The following is a 21,814-nucleotide window of genomic DNA, read 5'->3' on the forward strand; positions in this document are numbered from 1 at the left end:
ACATAAAGAAATAACTAAATACATTTCCATTCATGCATACAACTCTCTACACATAACTCGTTCTGCATTCTTCTTTTAATGGTTAATTTACTAATGAAGTGTGAATCTTTGAACACTATGTTTTTCATATATTACTAATGTATTTTTACTCCTATTTATAAAAGCTCTAAGAAAGCAGTTTTGTAAAGATATAATTTGTTGATTCTTGCTAGGTGATTCCCATCAGATTTTGTTCCTCTTTACACCTTATGTATTTTCAAGAAAGAACTAGAATTATGTGTGATATACTACAATTTATATTTACCTTCATTTTACTGTGGCCTTCATTTTACCATGGAATAGTTCTTTTGTCATAGTTTATTATATTTCCCCATGTTTTTTTTTTTAAATGTCTTCTAAGAGTTCAAAGACTTTGAAATAATCCTTGAAAAATTCTCTTTTTTATGGCAAGAAATCTAAAACTTACATGAAGAAGGTTATATTTTTTTAATGTTTCCAAGTATCAGAATTGAGTGAAAGGTGAGTAGTTGAGGTTAGGTAACCAAAAAGGTTTCCTATGAAGGATAATTTCAGATCTCTTGGGAGAAACAAATCTTCAGATATGTGTGTGAGATTTAGGAAAATATTTCTAGCTAGAAATATACCAATGACACTTATGCAAAGATGGTACAAGTATGAATCACAGGCTATTTATAAGCATTTCCTGATATTTAAATGACAAAAAGTGGCTTATATTTATCTTAATATGTATCTACCTTTCTTACTAAATACCTCTTCTCTAGTGAAATATTACTGTTGTAATATCTATTAGTAAAATATTCCATTTTTATTTTAATAAATGAGAATTTATTAATGTGTTTCTATTAATTAAAAATTAGGCCTAAGTATTGATTATATCACCCTTATTTAAATTTTGAGTTAAGGTTTTATAATAATAAAGAAAAATTATTTCATGTTTTCCTTCATTCTAAATCTGAGTGATTAATTTGGAATATATATATTTTACTTTTTCAAATTATAAAATTAATTTCTCTATAATAAGTGTCTCTATTGTGGAAATATTTAATAGTTTGAATCTTGTCCTGCCATATATTTTTTCTTTTTTAAAGGTTAAGTTTGAATTAAAATGCCAAACAATTAATGTAAAAAGTCATTATTCCTGGAAGTTTTGCAGGCAACCATGATTTATTGGTCATTTCTTTTTCCAATTCTGCTCTGTGTAGTTGGTAATGTGGTGATTTACTGGATGACATGTAGGGTTATTGATTTTTTTATTTAATTACTGTAACTTATTAATTTCTTTTTAGTCAATTATTGAGTTTTGTAGATGGATCATGATGAAAATATCCGTATCAATACCAAGTAGAGAAAAATTGTAGAGAAAGAAATGATTATAGTAACATATGGGACACTGTGAAGATAAGAAAAGTTGTAATCCACTAAGTTAAAACTTGTAGGTAGACAATTTTCAGATAACAGGATGTGAGGTAGGAATATAATTTCATGCTACACTATTTCATTTTCTTTGACAGCTACACTCCAATTCTGACAAAGGCGATGGCTCTGTCAAGTACATCCTTACTGGAGAAGGTGCCGGGACTATATTTATCATTGACGACACCACTGGTGACATCCACTCAACAAAAAGCCTAGACAGAGAACAGAAGACCCACTATGTGCTTCATGCCCAGGCTATCGACAGACGAACAAACAAGCCTCTTGAACCTGAATCTGAGTTCATAATCAAAGTACAGGACATCAATGACAATGCGCCAAAGTTCACAGATGGACCATACATCGTCACTGTGCCTGAAATGTCAGATATGGGTAAGAAAAATCATTCTTTACTTTAGCAGTTAATACAGTTTTGAGAATCCAAATAATCGTCTTGTGAAAACCAGTTTTTAGTTTTGTGTGTATGTGTGTGGAGAAATCTGAAGAAATTTCAAACACTTTAAAATTTACATGTGGCCTAAAATGTTAAAGAATTTGTGTCTAGACATTATATTATTTATTAAAATTAATCTCTGAATGTTAAAGAATAGGTAATATCAAGAGAAAAATCATTAATGGGAAAACATCTGCAATTCTTGCTTACTTGACAGGGTTTTTCACTATGTAAATTCTTTATGTTTATTGCCACAAAAGTACCAACATATTCAAGGTGACAATTTGCATAAATAAAAATAGACAATGTAATGTCTGAGATTTTTTACTACATGTCTTTTAAGCTTGCAGTTTATGACCCATTTATAATAGCATTTAAAAATGCAAGTAATAGTTGCATTCGATGAAACTTTTTTAGATACTCATAAGCATTTATATACCTTATTTATTTTAAAACATAAAGTGACCCTTAAAGTATTTTGGGCACCATTTTAAAGATGTATAAGCTGGCATACTGTATTTAGGTAATTTTCCCAAATTCATATATTTAGAGAATGGCCAAAAAAATAAATTGACACCAGATTCTCCTGGTGTCAAGGAGCCTACACTGCAGTTGGTCATGATCTAGGTCTTCAGTCATTCTGCTGATGTGGGGATTTCTCATCACTCACACATCTCTGTCATCCATGTAACTATTTTATTTTATTTTTATCTCCTATGGAAAAATTTTAAAATCATTAAAATATAGGTCAGCTATGATAATTTTTTTTAACTTTCTCTGAAAGACTCTAACCTTGGATGGAGAAAGTTCTTTTTTTTTGAGCAAGGATTTAATATATTTGAGCATACATAAAAGCATTATTTTATATGAGTATTATATATATAAGCTTATATGTACATATACATGACTCTTATTTTGAGCTAAATTTATTATAACATTAACCAAATTGTTATGTATTTAGATATGCACATAAGTGGCATTTTTTTATTTTTATTTTTAAAATGTTTTTGAGATATAACCAACATTCAGTACTGTGTAAGTTTAAGATGTAAAGCATAATATAACTTGACTTATACATGTTGTGAAATGATTACCACAAGAAGATTAGTTAACATCCTTCATCTCCTATACACATGGGTTTTTAATGAAAGATTGTAGTTTCTTTCCTTCCAAGCTCCAGCCCATTTTAGTTCTCGTAAGCTAGGCAAATGGCTCCTGAAGCTGTTGGGGAAGCAGGTGAGAAAGAGGAACCTAGTTCCTCCTTCGTGACCAGAATCTCAGGGGAGAAAGCAAGTGTACCAGAGTAGAACACAGGAATTAGCCCCAGAGAGCCTGTGGAGAGGCCCAGGAGATACTCAGGCTTATTGGTCTCCAAGGAAAGCTTCAGAGAAACTGAAGGACTCAACGCCATTAAATCTGGCAGGTGAGAGTTTGTGTGGAAACTCAGGAACAGACGCCCTTCTCTCATGTTGTCAAGGAACTGACATACCATTTGCCAATCCCTTTCTGTATTACAAAAGTGAAGAGTCCCACGATTCCATCACTTGTGATAAGGCCACTGGCAAGGTACTTCCAGGAGCCACATGGAATGACCATAACCAGGAGGCAAAGAGCCAAAGAGAAACACGGGCAGAATGGTCATTACCAAGGAGAGGAGATCACAAGAGCTCTAGTGTTGTAAAGATACTACAAGGAGATTTCTGTAACTCAAAGCCATGTTTTCTATAGTTAGTAAACAACAACAGAAAAACATGATTGAAGCATGAATAGTCATTGGTATGATCCAGATTATTATCCTGGAACTTGAGAAAATATCAGACTGGAAAAAGTAACTGAAAATCAGAAAGCAAAAATTCCCCAAATATGGGAATTATGGAACACGATGAAACTTAGTAGATATGTTCATTAGCCCTACAGTGTGAATGACATGTTCTCAGACATTAAAAAAAGAGTAGATGAAGGAGAGGAATGATATGTTTTTTCCTTGAAGTGAAAAAATATATTGAATTTACATGTTCAATAGTTTTTAGGATAGGGTTAGAATAAGAAACAATCCTAGGTAAATCCTGGCAAAGTACCTAACACATAAAAAAAAAGTTAAAATCTTATAAACTTTCAGATAATTTTTATGATTTTAATTATTTTTGAGAGAGAGAGAGTATGAGAGAGAGAGAGAGAGAGAGAGAGCACACAGTGCGGGAAGAGCAGAGAGAGAGTGGGACAGAGGAATCGAAGCAGGCTCCATGCTGACCACTGCTAGCCCAATGTGGGGCTCAAATTCAGGACATGTGAGTTCATGACCTGAGCCAAAGTATGACACTCAACTGATTGAGCCATCCAGGTGCCCCTCAGATATTTTTAAATTGCCTACGTATATATATATATACATATATATACAAACACACACATGTATATAACATTTAGAATTTGAATATATAATAATACATTTACTGTATAAATATATATTATTATTATTATATGTTTACTATATATATTATAGTATATTAGGCACTTATATATTTTACTTATATATGGAATTTAAGAAACAAAACATAGGGGAGGAAGAAAAAGAGAGAAGGAAATAAACCGTAAGAGACTCTTAGAAAACAAACTAATGGAAGGAGGTGGGTGCGGAATGGGCTAGATGAGTGATGGGTATTAAGGAGTGGACTTGTTATGATGAGCACTGGGTGGTGTATGTAAGCGACAAATCACTGAATTCTACTCCTGAAACTAATATCACACTGTATGTTAACGAACCAGAATTTAAGTAAAAATTTAAAAATAAAAAAAAAGCAAATAGGTACATTTGAGGATGCTAAGTGATACTGTACAATCTAAGAATCATGAAGCATAAGTGAATTATTGCGACATAGGCTATAGTTTGAAGACTTGGGAACAAGTCAAGGCATTTCAAAGTCTTCATCCAGGTCTTGGAGAGGAGGATGGAAATGGGAAATATTATTCTTAAGTTCTTTTACTGAGATGAGTATGGCTGAGGAAAAATATTTATTTAGTATCTGAAAGAAGTAGAGAGAAAGAAAGAACAAAACAGAGCTGTACTGCCATGGTTCTAGGCATGATTCCACTGAAGGAGGGGAAGAGGGAGAAGGTGGGAGAGAGAGAAGTGAGAGAGAACTCACTGGGGAAATATAGATAAAAAAATAAGCATCATCACAGCATCTAATGTATGTTTTAAGATGGATGTATAGATGGTGATCTGAAAACTAGTGGAGGGAGAAACTCACTTTTACATCATGTGCTTCAGAATGGGTAATATTTTCATTGATGCTGATCTTAAAATAAAAAGCTAGTAGTATTGTATAGGCGGGACCAGCAGACAGTGGCAGGGGAAACAAATGCGGCCTGCTGTTTGTTTCTGTCAATAATCTGTAACTGGAATACAGCCACACCCACTCATCTCAGTAGCACCTCTGGTAGTTTGGGCTCTCCGACGGCAGAGTTGAGAAGTTGCAACGGAGACCATTTGACTCACAAAACCTAAACTATTTCCCATGTTACCTTTTACAGAAAAAGTTTGCCAACTCCACTGTAAGGGCTTTCAGAGGAAAAGCCTGGAGGCAGGGGGGTAATATTGCGGTTCTGATAACGAAGGCATCTGCTGATCCAGGACAGTAGTGTTCTGCCAGCCCTGCTGAATAAACACATGCGCGCCAAAATACGTTCTTTGTTGGAAAGAGTAGGGTTGTGCTTCTTCCCTTTAGGTAGACACTGGTCGTGCCACTAATAATTAACTTGTCCTTCCATGTTACTGCAGATCTGTTTTGTTCAGGGGACACTATGCAGAATTCGGTATTCACCACCACCCCTCCCTTTCATCTAGAACGGACCACGTGACCTGAACCTTCCTGGTAGGATGTCAGTGGAGGCCAGTTGGGTGGGCTACCAGGAAATAAATAGGTTTCCTGACAAGAGGACATAGTGACACACATATTTCACCCACTGCCATTTTGCTTTCCTGCTGCCCATAATGGGCATGGATGGGTCTGGAATTGCAGCAGCCACTTGTACCATAAGGTTGAAAGCCTCTTGCTGAGTGAGATGGAGCAGAAAATTAAGAGTCTGGAAGAATGATGCTGTTTGCAGACCTGATGCTCTAACCCTGGCCTGCCAATCCCAAGACCATTATTATTATTTATTTAATGTTTATTTATTTTTGAGAGAGAGAGAGAAAGAGAACCAGTGGGGATGGGGCAGAGAGAGAAGGAGAGAACAACTCTGAAGCAGGATCTGCGTGTGCTGATAGCACAGAGCCCAAAACTCAGCATGAGATCATGACCTGAGCTGAAATCGGAAGCTCAACCCACTAAGCCACCCAGGTGCCCCCCCAATGACCATTCTTAACAAAGTAAACCTGTTTCCGTTTGAACTCTTTTTTTTTTTTTTTTTTTTTAATCTCAGACAAATGCAGCTACATTGAATCTGAATTGGTAGTTGGACAAATTCTAGATTTAACATGGACCCAGAAAACAAAGTGTTGAATGCAACGCTGAATCCAAAGGGAGAGGGAGAATGTTTTCAGCATCAAATAAGAAACAGTGATGTCATATTCCATTGAGTGTCCTTATTTGAGAATGACACATGAAACCATCACTTCTTTCCCTTTCTGTGTAGTTGGGATGCTAAATGATTTCACTATGGCAGCAATTTTCCTTTTTGCCTCTGATATAGCTAATAGTTGATTTCAGATATTTAAATCTTACTTACCATATAGTGTAGAATCAGTTGAATCCATAGAAGTTTTGATCAGTGGGAAAAAGAAATTGGATATTTTGAATGTTGACTGTGAGTTCTGCAGAAAATCTAAAATCGATCACCCAAGCAACCAGTTATTTTTGGCAGGACGGGAGACTACAAAGACATCAAAGCAGTTGTGATAATGATTACTGAAACACCATCAAGGAGTATTTATTGAGCCCTTACTATATGCCAGACATTGCATGTCATTTGTAATAATGTCATGCCTGTATCATGCACAAGGGCAACATTATGGTTATCCTTGTTTTACAGAGGATGCCACTGATACATAGAATTAAATAATTTGCACAAGGTCACATGATTAGTAAGAAGTGCACCTGGGAAACATTTCTAGGCGGGGCAGAGGTTCAGCTTAAGTTCCCAATTTTTTAATGTAGTTACAAATTTTAAACCTGGTTTAAGGTACTTGTGGAATAATTGTAACAAAAATATTGGATGTTCCAGAATCTGTATAGCTTATTGAGCCAGGGATGGAGGTCTCCTTCTTGCCAGGTTGGGATAGTTTGATGTTATTATAATCAAATAATAGCAATATCAAATATAATATAATATATCAAGTAATAACCCTTTTTTTTTTTTTAAGAATTGGGTTTGAGGATGGCTACATACCGTAAAGAGGAAAATCCATCGTAAATTGCCGGAGAGTAAGGGAATAGGCATTCATTTATACTAGAAATCCAATCCCTAGGGAGTCCAATGAGGATATGCTTTTGAAAATAAAATTCTCTAACAGCTCCAAAATATGTACATTAGATGTAGTGTGGATGAAGACAATGGACAGTTTCCAGGTAGATATGTGTGCCAAAAGTTGAAAAAACTTTATGACACAGATGGCTACAGAGTAAAGGAAAGAGAAGTATTGAGAGAAATGGAAAGTAGCCCCATTAACTGAGCTAAGGAGTAGGGCTCAGATGTACTTGTGATTCTTACACAGTTGAAATAATGTGATTTCCCCCACACTTGAAGACAAGGTAAATGGTAAATAAATCCATGATTAAACTCTAAAACCTAAAACTTTGAATCTGATAAGGAAAACACAACCACTAAAGCAATAAAACAAAAAAGTAGATGAAGGACTTTTTAATGTAAGATAAGAATCCAATAACCAATAATCAAGAAGATGTAAAGTTAGCTGGTCAGGATGACTGAGAGGTCTAAGGCACCAGACTCAAGAAGAGGTAAAGTTAAATGAATAAACATTTGAAAATAGGGATGTCAAATAACAATACTAAATCTAATCAAATGAACGATGAACTGAAATACTTATAAATATGCATGACTGAGGACTATTTTTTATAACATAAGGGGATTTTTTAATAAAAAATTCATTACAACCAAATAAAATGGGGAAATTCCATTAGCAGGAGATTCATAAGAAAAGGAAACATGTTGATTATCCACAGAAAAACCTCAAATTTCACTAGTAATTTAAGAAACCACAAAGGAGGAGGAGAAACCAATGTTCATCTACCAGAGTACACAAGTTTGATAATTCACAAAGTTGTTAATGTACAGGACTGTTAGCAGAAGGGTGAATTCCCATAGTTTTCTTGTTTTTTTTTTTTTGTTTTTTGATGGCAATTTAACAACATCTTTCAACATTTTAGGAACATATCCATTTGTTGGACAATCCTATTATAGAGACTATTTTATAGATGTGTTCACGTGGTTACACAAAGATATATGTGAAAGGATGCCCATTGCTGTATTATTAATAATAACACACTTAAGTTCTACTAATAAGGAAATTTTAAAATAAGTGACTTTGCAAGCATATACAGATTCCTTAAGCATCATTAAAATGAATGCATTTGCATGTATATACTGATATGAACATCCATATTGTTTTCATGAGAAAAAAGTTTTCAGAAATGCATGTGGAAAAAGCAACACTTTATTTTAGAAAATAAGGGTGTGCTGTGCAGTATATGTGCACATAGGGCATATCTGAAAAAATCTCACTGATGAAGGTGAATACTTCTAGAAACGGGTTGTGGGGGCGCCTGGGGGGCTCAGTTGGTTAAGCATTTGACTTCGGCTCAGGTCATGATCTCATGGTTCGTGGGTTCGAGCCCCACGTCGGGCTCTGTGCTGACAACTAGCTCAGAGCCTGGAGCCTGTTTCAGATTCTGTGTCTCATTCTCTCTCTGCCCCTCCCCTGTTCATGCTCAGTCTCACTCTGTCAATAATAAATAAATGTTAAAAAAAAAAAAAAAAGGATTGTGATCTTTATCTGCTATGAGAGCAATGCATTCTTCTTTATTAAAAACTGTATACATATATATATTATTGATAAAGTGATAATAAAAAGTGAAATGCAGACTTATGATAAAAACATTTTAAATAAGCAATACTGTTTAAAGATACATCAGTTTCTAATACTAATAATTACTAGCAGTGTATGTAGATGACAAGAAAGTTTTTCTCAGCATATGGTGCCTGAGAAAATCATTGGTTTTATCATACACACATTAATTACTTTTTGGAACATTCAGTCATAAAAAAAAAAAAAATCTCCCTTTCTGTATCTCTTTAGTTCTTATTTTAAAAAAATTTTAATGTTTTATTTATTTCTGAGGGAGAGAGAGAGATAGCATGAACAGGGGAGGGTCAGAGAAAGAGGGAGATACAGAATCTGAAACAGGCTCCCTGCTCTGAGCAAGCTGTCAGCACAGAGCCCGATGTGGGGCTCGAACCCATGAACCGTGAGATCAAGCCACTGAAGTCGGACACTTAACCAACTGAGCCACCCAGGAGCCCCTGTATCTTTTTAATTTTTGACAGAGGAAAGGAGAGGAAAGGCATTTTATATGCTAAGAACTGATAGGGGCTAGTAATAAAATGCTAAAAAAAATAAAATGGAAGGAAGGAAGGGAAAAAGGAAAGAAGAAAAGGAAAGTAGGAAAGGAGGAAGGAGGAGAAACAAGTCCCTAAATTTGAATAGGCTACAGACATATAAACTGAAAATTTAAATATAGTGCTTGATTAGCAAAATGTAAGGGAACCATAAAGTAGACAGTGAGTCCAGCTTACACACTTAGAGAAGACATCCTCAATTAATCTTACCTAGTGTGCAGGGGTTTCTCAATTAGACAAAGAAAAATTAAAACACCTAGAAGATACAATGATGAAAGATACTCTGTACTCTTATCTTCTCTGTGAGTTTATGGTCTACTTAGGTTTGTACGTGCACATGCGTGTGAGTGTGTATGTTGTTCAGGGGGAAATAAACAGGATTGTCATACAAATGATGAATTCCTTTCACAGTTCAGCAGACTATGCTATGAAAATACAGAGAAGGCAACACAGGAGACCTCCTGAGTGTGCAGGTGTTTATCAGATTACTGTTTCTTGTACATCTGTTGTGCTAAGGGATGGTCATGGAGCCCTCTAAGTAGTTGCTCTCTGCTGTATCAATCAATGAGCAAAGCAAAATGTGGGTGCATGTTTCTGGTCAGTGGGTAATAATCAGCAGACAACATCTGAGGCATTCTGAAAGGTTTAATAAAGAAAGATGCAAAGCAAACTAGAATGGTTTTCAATGCATGTTTTAATGTAATGTTTTTCTTTACCTCTGATTCATATCATGGAATTTCAACTATTATCTGGGGAATCATCTCTCTCTTCAGCAGAGTTTTTCAACCTTGCCACTAACTGACGTATTAGACTGGATGATTCTCTGCTGTTCTGTGCATTGTATGGTGTTAAGCCGCATCCCTGGCTTCCAAACGTTAGATGCTTAGTACACTCCCCCCTATTACCACCATATTACAGTGCCTTTAGACATTGCCAAATGCTCTCAGAGGTGGGTGTGGGAGCAGTTAAAGCATTTCAAAATAGAAACATGATTTGTAGAATATGATATTTGTTCAATTTATAGTCAGTTCCAAAGCAAATCTCATATGGTTAGAATACTCAGATCATATATTTTATGACCCAAAATGATTCATTCTGCCTAGTTCAGCGATTTTCAAGTTATTTTAAAAATGTTTATTATTTTAAGAGAGAGAGAAAGAGAACACAGCTTGGGAGGGGCAGAGAGAGAGAGAGAATCCCAAGCGGACTTTGTGCTGACAGTACAGAGCCTGATATGAGGCTCCAATTCAGGAACCCTGAGATCATGAGCTGAGCCAAAATCAAAAGACAGAGGCTTAACCAGTTGCCCCAGAAATTTTCATGTTTGATATTAATTGCCGTATTCAAGTACACTATATTATTAGGTCATTTGTGCTTATAGAAAAGAAGTATAACAATATGGCTACGTGAGAGTCATTATGACTCTCATTTTTAAAAGAAAATCTACTTGTTGTTATAGCATTGATTTAGAAAAGGACCGTTTGAATTATGAGGAATGCCTTGTAAGCTACTGGCTATCATATTGCAATTTTTTTGACTTACCTAAAAATGTGATTAAATAAAACAAAATGAACATGACTGGACAAAATAACATAATATTCTGGAAGGTAAATGTAACCCAGATAGATCCATGAAGATCTTGCACACACTTTATCAATGTAAGTGAACAATTTCATTTCTTTCTGATGTGAAGCACATTATCATACCAGTCATTGTGATTTTATTACTTTCTAGCAATTATTCTATAGAATAATTGGCTTCTTTGTCCTTTAAACAACTTTAAAGAAGTACTTCTTTTGATTTTCTGTAACTTCATTAAATGTCTAAGTTTTTCAGAACTGAGATTTTAGAGTTTGAAATAAAAAGTTAATACTGATATGACACAAAGAGAAAAATCACTATGAGATAAAATTACACCTGCTTTTGGAATCAGCAGTCTACTGCATGTGTGGCATTTTAGAAATGAAATTAGAATAAATAGAATTGTACATGGAAACTGCATTGTCATTCTCAGAAAGAACATGATAAAGGTCTTAAGACATTTAGTGATACTAGAATGGCATATTGTTATTAAAAAGCTGGTAAAGGTGTGTTGATTATGTAAATTGATAAATCTCTTTAAAACAATAATTTTAAAACAATTTAAGACAATTATTTTCATATTTTCTACTTTTATAGACATATACCCCAATTTATGCAATTAAAATCTTCCTTTCACCTTGAATCAATAGGGTTTAGTACAAATTTTGATTGTTTTGCAGTCATTCTAAACTTTCAAAAACAATTACTCTATATCTAGAAAATTTTCAAGGGAAACTATATTATAATGCAATTTGCCTGAAAATAAATTTCACACCTTTTTTTGTTTGTTGGTTTTCTTTCACAAAAACATATCTATAAAGAATTGTATAAATCTTTATCTCTTCTCTTCTGTGTACTGATGAAAAATACCTAGAAGTAAAAATCACTTAATAATGTTTAAGATATTGTAACACGTTATAGAAATAATAAATTTTAGTCTCTGGAAGATAGAACACAATGTTTTATGTTTTATGCAGATGATAAGCATGTATTTTATTAACTTTCACTTCAGTGGAGCACTTATTCTTAGCTTGGCACATAAAGAAGAGATACAGAGTTTGCTGTGTGACCCTTAAACTCCACAAGGTGCCTTGTCTTTGGAGATGTATTCAAACATCCTAATCTTTTTCATGTCTTTGTTCCTCTACAATCTCTAACTCCCAGGCCTATTTCCGTGTGCAGCTGTGTTCTTTGTTGCAGAACAACAAGAAGAGACACCAGCTGTGCTTACTTTATTGCACTGCTTGTTGGGGGACTGATTTAGTTCTGGCCAAACATCTTGGGAGCTTCACTCTGGATGTCTTCCAGGATTCTAGTAGCCATTTTAAAATCATTACCCTGGGGCATAATTTCAGAATGAGATAATTTCAGTGAAATGAGGCTGACACTGCTATTCTACATGGTAAATTAAAACTGCATATGAGGAGTCACATTGAACAACTAATGAAGAGGAAATCGAAAAAAAAATTCTAAGTTTCATAACTTTTTTCTTCTCATAACTTTTCCCTTGTGTCAGTTAGCTAGTGTTTTGTAACAAATAATCCCACAACGTAGTGGCTCAAAACAGCTTCCATTTTACAGTGAACTATGAGAGGGATATAAACTAAGAAAACAATCCCATTTACTATAGCATCAAAAAGAATAAAAGACTAAGGAATAAATTTTAAAAGGTGAAAAATCTGTATACTGAAATCTGTAAATCATTAATAAAATAAATTGTAGAAGACAAAAATAAATGAAAAGGTATTCCATGTTCATGAATCGGAAGAATTAATGTAATTTAAATGTCCATTCTGTCTAAACTGATCTATAGATTCAGTGCAACCCCTAGCAAAATGTCAGTGGCAGTTTTCACAAAAGTAAAATAAACAATTCTAATATATTTGTGGAACCTAAAAAGACCTTCTGATAGCCAAAACAATCTTAGGAAAGAAGAACAAAGCTGGAGGCATTACACTTCCTGATTCCAAACTATATTACAAAGCTATAGTAATCAAAACAGTAGAGCATTGGCATAAAAACAGTCACTTAGATCAATGGAATAGAAAGAGAGCTGAGAAATACTCATGTATATATGGTCCATTATTCACAAAGGAACCAAGAATATATAATGGGTAAAAGATATTCTTTTCAATATATGGTCCAGAGTGAAATTGGACCATTACCATACACCATACACAAAGATTGAATCCAATGGATTAAAGACTTGAATGTAAGACCTGAAGTTGTAAAGCTCCAGAAGAAAACAAGAGGGTAAGTTCCTTGACATTTGTCTTTGTAATGATATTGGATTTAACACCAAAGGCAAAAGCAACAAAAACAGAAATAAGCAACCAGAACTGCATCAAACTAAAAAGCTTCTGCACAGCAAAGGAAATATTGACAAAATGAAATGGCAATCCATGGAATGGAAGGAAATATTTCATATGCATTCTCAGAGCAGCATTTCAACAGTACTCAAGTGGAAGTTTCAAGGGTTTTTGAAGAAGAGGCCCAGAAGCTTTTCTGTTTTACTTTCATTATATTATCGTAACCACATCACTCAAAACCATGTTCTGTTGATATATATTGAGTAATTACATGTGGACACTTTTCATTTACCCTTTGGAGAAAAGATTTTGAAGCAACATTGCCTCTTAATACTTCGGACATCTTTGTTCTTATATCTGGTAAAAATGTATCATTGCTTCATGGATTAATGAATAATTTTATTTACCTAAATATAATTGAATTTGTTATAAATGCAAAAAAAGACAACATAAATCAATCTAGTTTATCGTTTTTAGTTTTATTTATTTTATTATGATAGATAGATTCACCACATTATATTTAATGCTGTTGATTTCTTAATTTCTCCATTTACTCCTTATGAAAATAGACTATACTTGGAATTCTCCTATTAAAGCTGATCATTTTATGATAGAAAATACTTCAGTGGAATGATTTTTTCACCATAAATTAGACTCAAGTCACAAAAATTATATCTGAGCATCATGTTTTAAAAATATATATTCAAAGAGTGATTTTCATATGTATACCCCTCAGTGTGGGAAATTGAAATATAAAGCAAACCAATTAGAATTTTGACAGTTCTAGATGCAATTTGCCTGTATGTAATTGTAAAAAGTATAATAGGTGTAATTTCCATAGTGGTCAGTGGAAGATTTTGTTACATAAATTGGACTTGGAGCTTAACATGTCTCTTGGTGGAGATAATGCTTTAAAAAAATAAAGGAACACATCTTAAATTTCTTACTAAAAGTAATCTTAGAGCATTGTAGGCTTATTATATTGTCACTTATCACCTTGCCTTATAAATCACTTTAAGCTTGTATGCTGTTTTACTGGTCTCTTAGTTCTTTAACATATTTTTTCTTTAATTTCTTTGTTATAACTTAACATTACAAACATAATGAACAGTAAATAAACTGTATATAAAATAAAGATAAACTATATATATTTTTATAAAGGCTAAGAGCTATTATTCCATGATATTTTTCCTGAAATGTTATCATTTAAATTCATGAATATAATTATTTTCCAATTAAAATAATTCTTATTTTTCACAAAAGTTCACTAACACTTCCTTCCTCCCTTCCCTTCATCCATTCTACTGGAAGAATAGACCAAACCAAAAATCTCATACTAAACACTTGCCATTAATGAATTATTCACTGATTATCTTAATTAATGTATGACCTTACCCCTATATTTTAAAAAAGCACGTGCTCTGAAATCATTATAAAATTCTATACATTGAAAAAAAAAAAAAAGATTTGTGTGTGAAATCACTGCATCAGGGCATATGCTGCTGAACTCTCTTCCTCGAAACTTAGGGATGCAATATATTCAACCTCCCGTTTAACTGGACTTGACTCCCAATCCTATTATGGATTTCATATTTCTTTTTGAGACACCATTTTGGATGATTCACTTTTTAGGAGTCATATACATAGCAAAGAAACAGTGACTCAGTATAGAGTAAAGGCATAGCAATCAGGTGTGAAATGAAAGTTCAGTGTTCAAGTGTAGAAGTATCAGCCTGAGGTTTGGTAGGCCCAGCAACTAGATTCAGAATAAATACATAGCAATCAAGTGTATAGAATTAGTTGATCAAGAATTAGGTAAAAAACTGCAGTCAGGCATGACTAACAGGTTGAGTGATGAGGCACAGATAGAAGGCAGAGAGATCAGGTAGAGATGTCAGTGAGGAAGAGGAATGTACCATTGTGGATTCCTGCTGCCATCTATCAGATACCTTTGTACCCACTAATTTTCAGAGATCAGTCAGTCCTTGATAGTCAGGGCCACCTGCTCTCTGTCTCATCTGTAAACCCTCTCAAGATCAACTGGGGTTCTTTTGTATACATTTCATTTCCCTCCTTAGTAAATGGGGAATATTATTGCTCCCATCTACTGGTAAGGAGAGATCTCAGAAGTTCAGGCTAGGCCCTTTTTTGCCTTCACAAGCTAAATGGCCTCTTTAAATCTTCTGCCACTGTGTCACCTTGAAGCACCTCTTCTGTCAAAGAGGGAACTACTCTGAAAGTTGATCACAGCATTCCATGTATATAGCAAGAAATAAACACACATACACACACACACACACAAACGTAAGCTAATTTGATGGCTTTTGTTTTATTCATCTGTTGGTGGTAATTTATTATGCAACAATAAAAAATACAACAAAGTAGAAAACTCTAAATATGCATCAAAGAGCAATGTAGAATGTCATAGAGTTATTAAAATTATATTTGTTTAGTTGGCATAGAAATGTCCATGACATATTATTAGGTGCAGAAGATGCTGCAGAGTGTTTTCTTCAGTGTATATAGAATTCCATGATAGACTTTTGAATAAACCAAGATAAAATTAGGGAAAGACATACAAAATGCTATTAAGATTGCTTTTCTGATGGGAAATGACACTTCATTTGTATGTATTTTCTTACTAAGATCATGTTGTACTTCTCTGATTTAAAATACTCAGTTTATCACTGTGGCATAACTTAAACTGTTCTGTCTGATATATCGCCCCTTGGCATGTCAAAGAGAATATTCAAAAAAAGAAACCATAAATATTTCAAAAAGAAACCAGAACAACAAAATAGAGTAACAAAAAAGAATAAGAGATTTTGAAAATTCCTGGAGCATTGAAAACATTGAAAATTGAATAGGGGAAAAGAGGTCAAATTTATAACCCCGAACATTAAAGGTGAAAATTGTTCTACTCATGAAAGTCCTTGTAAATTCAAAAACACAGAAGGACCCGGGGAAGTCACCCAGGCAACTTAATAAATTAAAGCTTTTATAACAAGAAAGACTTTTTCAATCTTACCTGTGCATACAAAGAAAATGTGTTTTTATTCTATTGTAAAGCCTTTGATGATTATTCCCCCTAAGTAAGGCTTAATTAGGGGTATTGGAACACTGGAATGAAGGAGAAAATAGCTTTCATTAAACCAAAATTCCATATGAGAGAGGAACAACAACAGAAAAAGTGTAAAACAGATTTACCGGTGGGCAAGTATCACAAAACAGTCTGATGCAAATCATTCCTCTCCTTGTTTTAGGGACACAAAAGTCCTTAATCCACTGGGCACCTATCCAGCCACACTTATTTAGAGCTATCGTTCCTATTTTAAAAGGGTCAGCATCAATGGAATTTGTTTTAACTTTAAAATTGTTCGTCTTTATTGAGCTATAAATGACAAATGGGAATTTTATATATTTAAGGCGTATCACTTGATATTTTGTTGTATGTGTACACTGTGACATGATCACCATGATCAAGCTGATTAACATATTCATCACCTCACTTAGTCAACGTTGCCTGCCCTCCCCTTCTCTCTTTTTTCCTTCTTTCCTTCCTCCCCCCTCCCTCCCTCTTCCTTCCTTCCTTCCTTCCTTCCTTCCTTCCTTCCTTCCTTCCTTCCTTCCTTCCTTCCTTCCTTCCTCCCTCCCTCCCTCCCTCCCTCCCTTCCTTCCTTCCTTCCTTCCTTCCATTAGAAAACAAGATCTATGTTGTCAGAAAATTTCAAATATACAATATAGTATTGTTAACTATAATTACCATGTTGTTTTCTAAATCTACAGAAATTATCCATCTTGTATAATTGATATTTTCTACCATGTGATCAGCATCTTCCCATTTCCGCTCACTCCATTGCCCCTCGAAGCTATCATTCTACTCTCATCTTTGTGAGTTTAAGTGTTTTAGACTCCACATTTAAGATAACATATCTATCTTTGTGTGCCTGGCTTATTTCACTTAGCTTAATGACCTCCAGTTCTATCTACATTGTTGCACATGGCAGAATTTCTTTCTTCTTCAAGGATGAATAATCTTCCATTATATTTTCCATATATTTTTGTTTGTTTCACATTTTCTTTAGTAATTTTTTTTTTAATTGATGGGCATTTGGGCCCTGAAGTTTTTCTATATCTTGACTGTTGTAAATAATGCTGTGGTGACAGTAGAGAATAGATATCCCTTTCACATATAGTGATTTCATTTACTTTGGATTTATATACACACTCAGACAGAAGCGGGATAACTGGATCATATGATAGTTCTTGTAATTTGTTGAGGAAACTTTATACCATCATTTATAATGGCTACGCCAATTTACATTTCCACCAACAGTGTACAGTAGTTCCATTTTCTGCCTAGCTCCGCCAGCACTTACCTTTTATCTTTCTTATAATAGCCATTCTAACATATCTGAAGTCATATCTCATTAGGCTTTTCATTTACATTTTCTCAATGATTAGTGACATCGAGCAGTGATGTACCCATTTTTCATGTACCCATTAGCCATTTGTATTTCTTTTGAAAAATATCTGTTGAGATCCTTTGCATTTTTTAAAGATCAGATTACGTGGGGTTTTTTTGTTTGTTTGTTTTCGTTTGCTCTTGAGAAGTATCAGTTTCTTTTAGATTTGGGATATAAACTTCTCATCAAATATATAGTTTGCAAACATTTTCTCCTATTTCCAAGGTTGTGTTTTTACTGTTGACTGCTTTTTGTGCTGCGCTAAAGCTTTTTACCTTGATGCAATTCCATGTCTATTTTTATTTTGTTTTCTGTGTTTTGGTGCCATATCCAGAAAATCATTGCCAAGACCAATTACAAGAAGTTTTTCTCTACGTTTTCTCCTAGATTTCTCCTGGTTCTTTATTCTCTCTCTCTCTCTCTCTCTCTCTCTCTCTCTATATATATATATATATATATATATACACACACACACACACATATATCCATATGTGTATATCCACATACACATATATATGGATATATATGTGTGTGTGTGTGTATATATATATATATATGATTTACATATATATATATATATGGTTTTATGCTATTTAGATTTTTGTGGTTTTCTAATAGATTAAGAAATCAAAGTGTGAGGCCTCCACTTTTTCCCTTTTTGCTCGTTTATTTTGACTATTAAGGGCCTTTTGTGTTTCCATATGAATTTAGAGGTTTCAATAGGGGTTTTACTGAATCTTTGGATCACTTTGAGTATTAGGGACATTTAAAAAATAGGGGCACCTGGGTGGCTCAGTCAGTTAAGCGGCCGACTTCAGCTCAGGTCATGATCTCGCAGTTCGTGGGTTCAAGCCCCGTTGTCGGTCTCTGTGCTGACAGCTAGCTCAGAGCCTGGAGCCTGTTTCAGATTCTGTATCTCCCTCTCTCTCTGACCCTCCCCTGCTTATGCTGTCTCTCTCTTTCTCTCAGAAATAAATATAACCTTAAAAAAAATAAAAAAAAATTAATTCAACTCCCTTTTTAAACATAAAAGACAGAAGTTAAAATAAACAAATTAAATAATTATCGTTACAGAAAACAAAGATAATTCAGATAAAATAGAATAATTTAAGTTAAAAATCCAATTCGCTGACACTGTGAAATTTGACATTTTACTGCATTCATTAAATAGGAGTAGGTTGAAATAAAGAGTAAAATTTTCAAGGAACAAAAAAAATAGTTTTCTAAAATCAGGGGTACCTGGATGGCTCAGTTAAGCATCAGAGTCTTGACTGCAGCTTGGGTAATGATCCTGTAGTTCATAAGTTGGAGCCCCATATCGGGCTCTGCACTGACAGCATAGACCCTCTTGGGATTCTCTCTCTCCCTTTCTCTCTGCCTCTCCCTTGTTCTCTCTCTCTCTCTCTTGCTCAAAAAATAATAAACCAAAAAAATTAATAAAAACATTAAATAAAATTAAAATGAGATGTGGAATTAAAACAAATAATAATCATTGGACTCAATGATGCGATGGTCCTGGTGGAAGATTATGTTGGTGACCTAGCATACAAAGCCAGGAGCATCTGACATTATGTGTCGTGAACAAGACAAAGTGGAAAAGCATATATGACATAGCAATAGACATGGATGATCAACTAGAAATATTTTTGTTCCGTTGTGGGAAAAAATATGTATATATATATATATATATATGTATATATATATATTTAACATATTTAAATATCTAACATATTTAAATATATATACATCTATATATATTTAAAGTTTATTTATTTTGAGAGATGGAGAGGGAAGGGGCAGAGAGAGGGAGAGACAGAAAACTGAGCAGGCTCCCTGCTGTCAGCCCACAGCCTGATGCAGGGCTGGATCTCACAAACCATGAGATCCTGACCTGAGCCGAAATCAAGAGTCCAATGCTCAACCGACTCAGCCACCCAGGTGCTCCTCCCCCTTTGCAAAAAAGATACTGAACAAAAGAAAACCTGAGTTTTCAACTTGAAAAACTGTAAATAAGCACCAAGTAGGAAAACTAATTAATTAACTAATTTGAAAACCCACATATCAAATTTCCTTGGATAATGAAATTTTAAAATGTAATGTAAAAAAAAAAGATGACTTAAGCTCAGGTCATGATCTCATGGTTCCTGAGTTGAAGCCCCACATAGGCTCACTGCTGTCAGTGTGGACCCAGATTCAGATCCTCTGTTCTCCTCTCCCTGCCCCTACCCAACTCATGCTCTCTCAAAAGAGATAAGTGTTTAATGACAAGAATTTGTCTGTATTACAGTTTTCATGAGCAAAGATAGAAATGAAGAAGACAATGGAAAACAGTATAAAAGTTCTTTCAGTGCAGCAGCGAGATTATCAATCAAATATTAGAGAAAATATTTTTTTCAGATATGAAAAAGACTTAGAAAATTTCAGACACGGTAAGGCTAGGAAAAATCAACAACCATATCTACTCCCAAAGCATGAATATACTAGAAGTCATTATTATTAAGAACATTAGCAAATTACTAACCTCTACAGTATTTCTAGAAAGAAGAATATATTGGAATTAGAAAAAGGGTAAAAAAACATGCTATATGCACTAAGAACTGTGAAAAATCATTTGGTCTTGACTCTTTTAACATTCTCATTTTTCTGACACAGGCTTAGAAATCTAGGCATTTGCATCTTTTCAAATTATTCAAGTCATATTAATGGGTTTTGCAGAGAATAATTTTTGTATCATCAAATAGTGCTTATTCTTGATTTTTTCAAAGAATTTATGGAAATAAAGTAAGACCAACCAAATGAGAATGAGCAAAGGCTATTTATTCAGAGTTTGCTGTAACAAGACATTGTTCAGCAATTCATTCCCTTGCATTTTGGCAGAGACTCAAAAGCAGGCAGAGGAGTGCGAAAGGTTTATAGTGAACCATGATTGGAGGCTGTTGTCATAGAGAAGTTGTGGGTGGGCTACCAGAAGCAGAGCATCCTACCTATATAATTGGTTAAGAATGTGTATTTTGCCTTATTTGATCTGTTTTAAGTTGGAGGAGGAGAAAGATGTAGAGAAATTGTAAGTTATTGATCAAATCCTGGCCATTTGGGGCTGAATGTTATTGCTTGACTTCCTAGATTGTTGTTAAGGTGAATCATTTAACTTCCTAGACATATGACTTACTGAGAATAAGTACCCCAGTTCCTGGGCTGGTTAGTATAGATAATGGGTTAGTTTCTTGGGTGGTTTGCTACAGATTGTGAGTTAGAGTTCTGTTTTTATTTATATATTTGATAATGTCCTTTTACATCCATTCTCTCAAATAAAACTTTATAAAAAAGTATAAAAGACATAATATAATATATACCATCAAATAAAGCCATAGAAAATCATAAAAGTCATAATATAATATATACCACAAAGACTTAAATCATGCAACTGAAAAAATTATGCGTGAAAAGATTTGTAAATTATACATAATTTCTCAGAAATCATTAGGAGCATACTATTTGCTACTTAAAATTATTGAAGTAAAATATAGGGATTTAATTAAGCATTTTATCCATAGTGACAACAGTCATACAATTACAATTAATAATATAAAGTTTGCTTGGGTAGCTCAGTCAGTTAACCATCTGACTTCAGTTTAGGTCATGATCTCACAGTTCATGAGTTTGAGCCCTGCTTCAGACTCTGTGCTGACAAGGGGGAGCCTGGAGCCTGCTCCAGATTCTGTGTCTCTCTTTCTCTCTGAACCTCCCTCACTTGTGTTCTCTCTCTATCTCTCAAAAATAAATGAATAAACATTAAAATAAATAAAATTAGTAATGTAATTAAATTGTGGGATGCAAGAGGTATTGGGAGATAATTTTGATACAGTGACTTCTTCATTTTTAATTATGGTGTATCAGTGAATATTTTTCAACTGTGATACAATCAGACAATTTTA

General features: G+C 34.2%; 1 protein-coding gene across 3 annotated transcripts in view; it reads left to right on the forward strand.

Moving 5' to 3' along the window:
* CDH18 (cadherin 18) overlaps window positions 1–21,814 on the forward strand; it is a 603,216-nt gene that overhangs the window by 348,413 nt on the left and 232,989 nt on the right. For all 3 annotated transcript variants that reach the window (XM_039219788.1, XM_039219789.1, XM_039219790.1), the window contains exon 3: window positions 1,533–1,827. In XM_039219788.1, coding sequence (XP_039075719.1) covers window positions 1,533–1,827 — 295 coding nt within the window. The remainder of the gene's footprint in view (window positions 1–1,532; window positions 1,828–21,814) is intronic.

The sequence above is a fragment of the Hyaena hyaena genome, unplaced genomic scaffold (genome assembly GCF_003009895.1).
Source record: "Hyaena hyaena isolate Hyena2069 unplaced genomic scaffold, ASM300989v1 scaffold_843, whole genome shotgun sequence".
NCBI classification, from domain to species: Eukaryota; Metazoa; Chordata; class Mammalia; order Carnivora; family Hyaenidae; genus Hyaena; species Hyaena hyaena.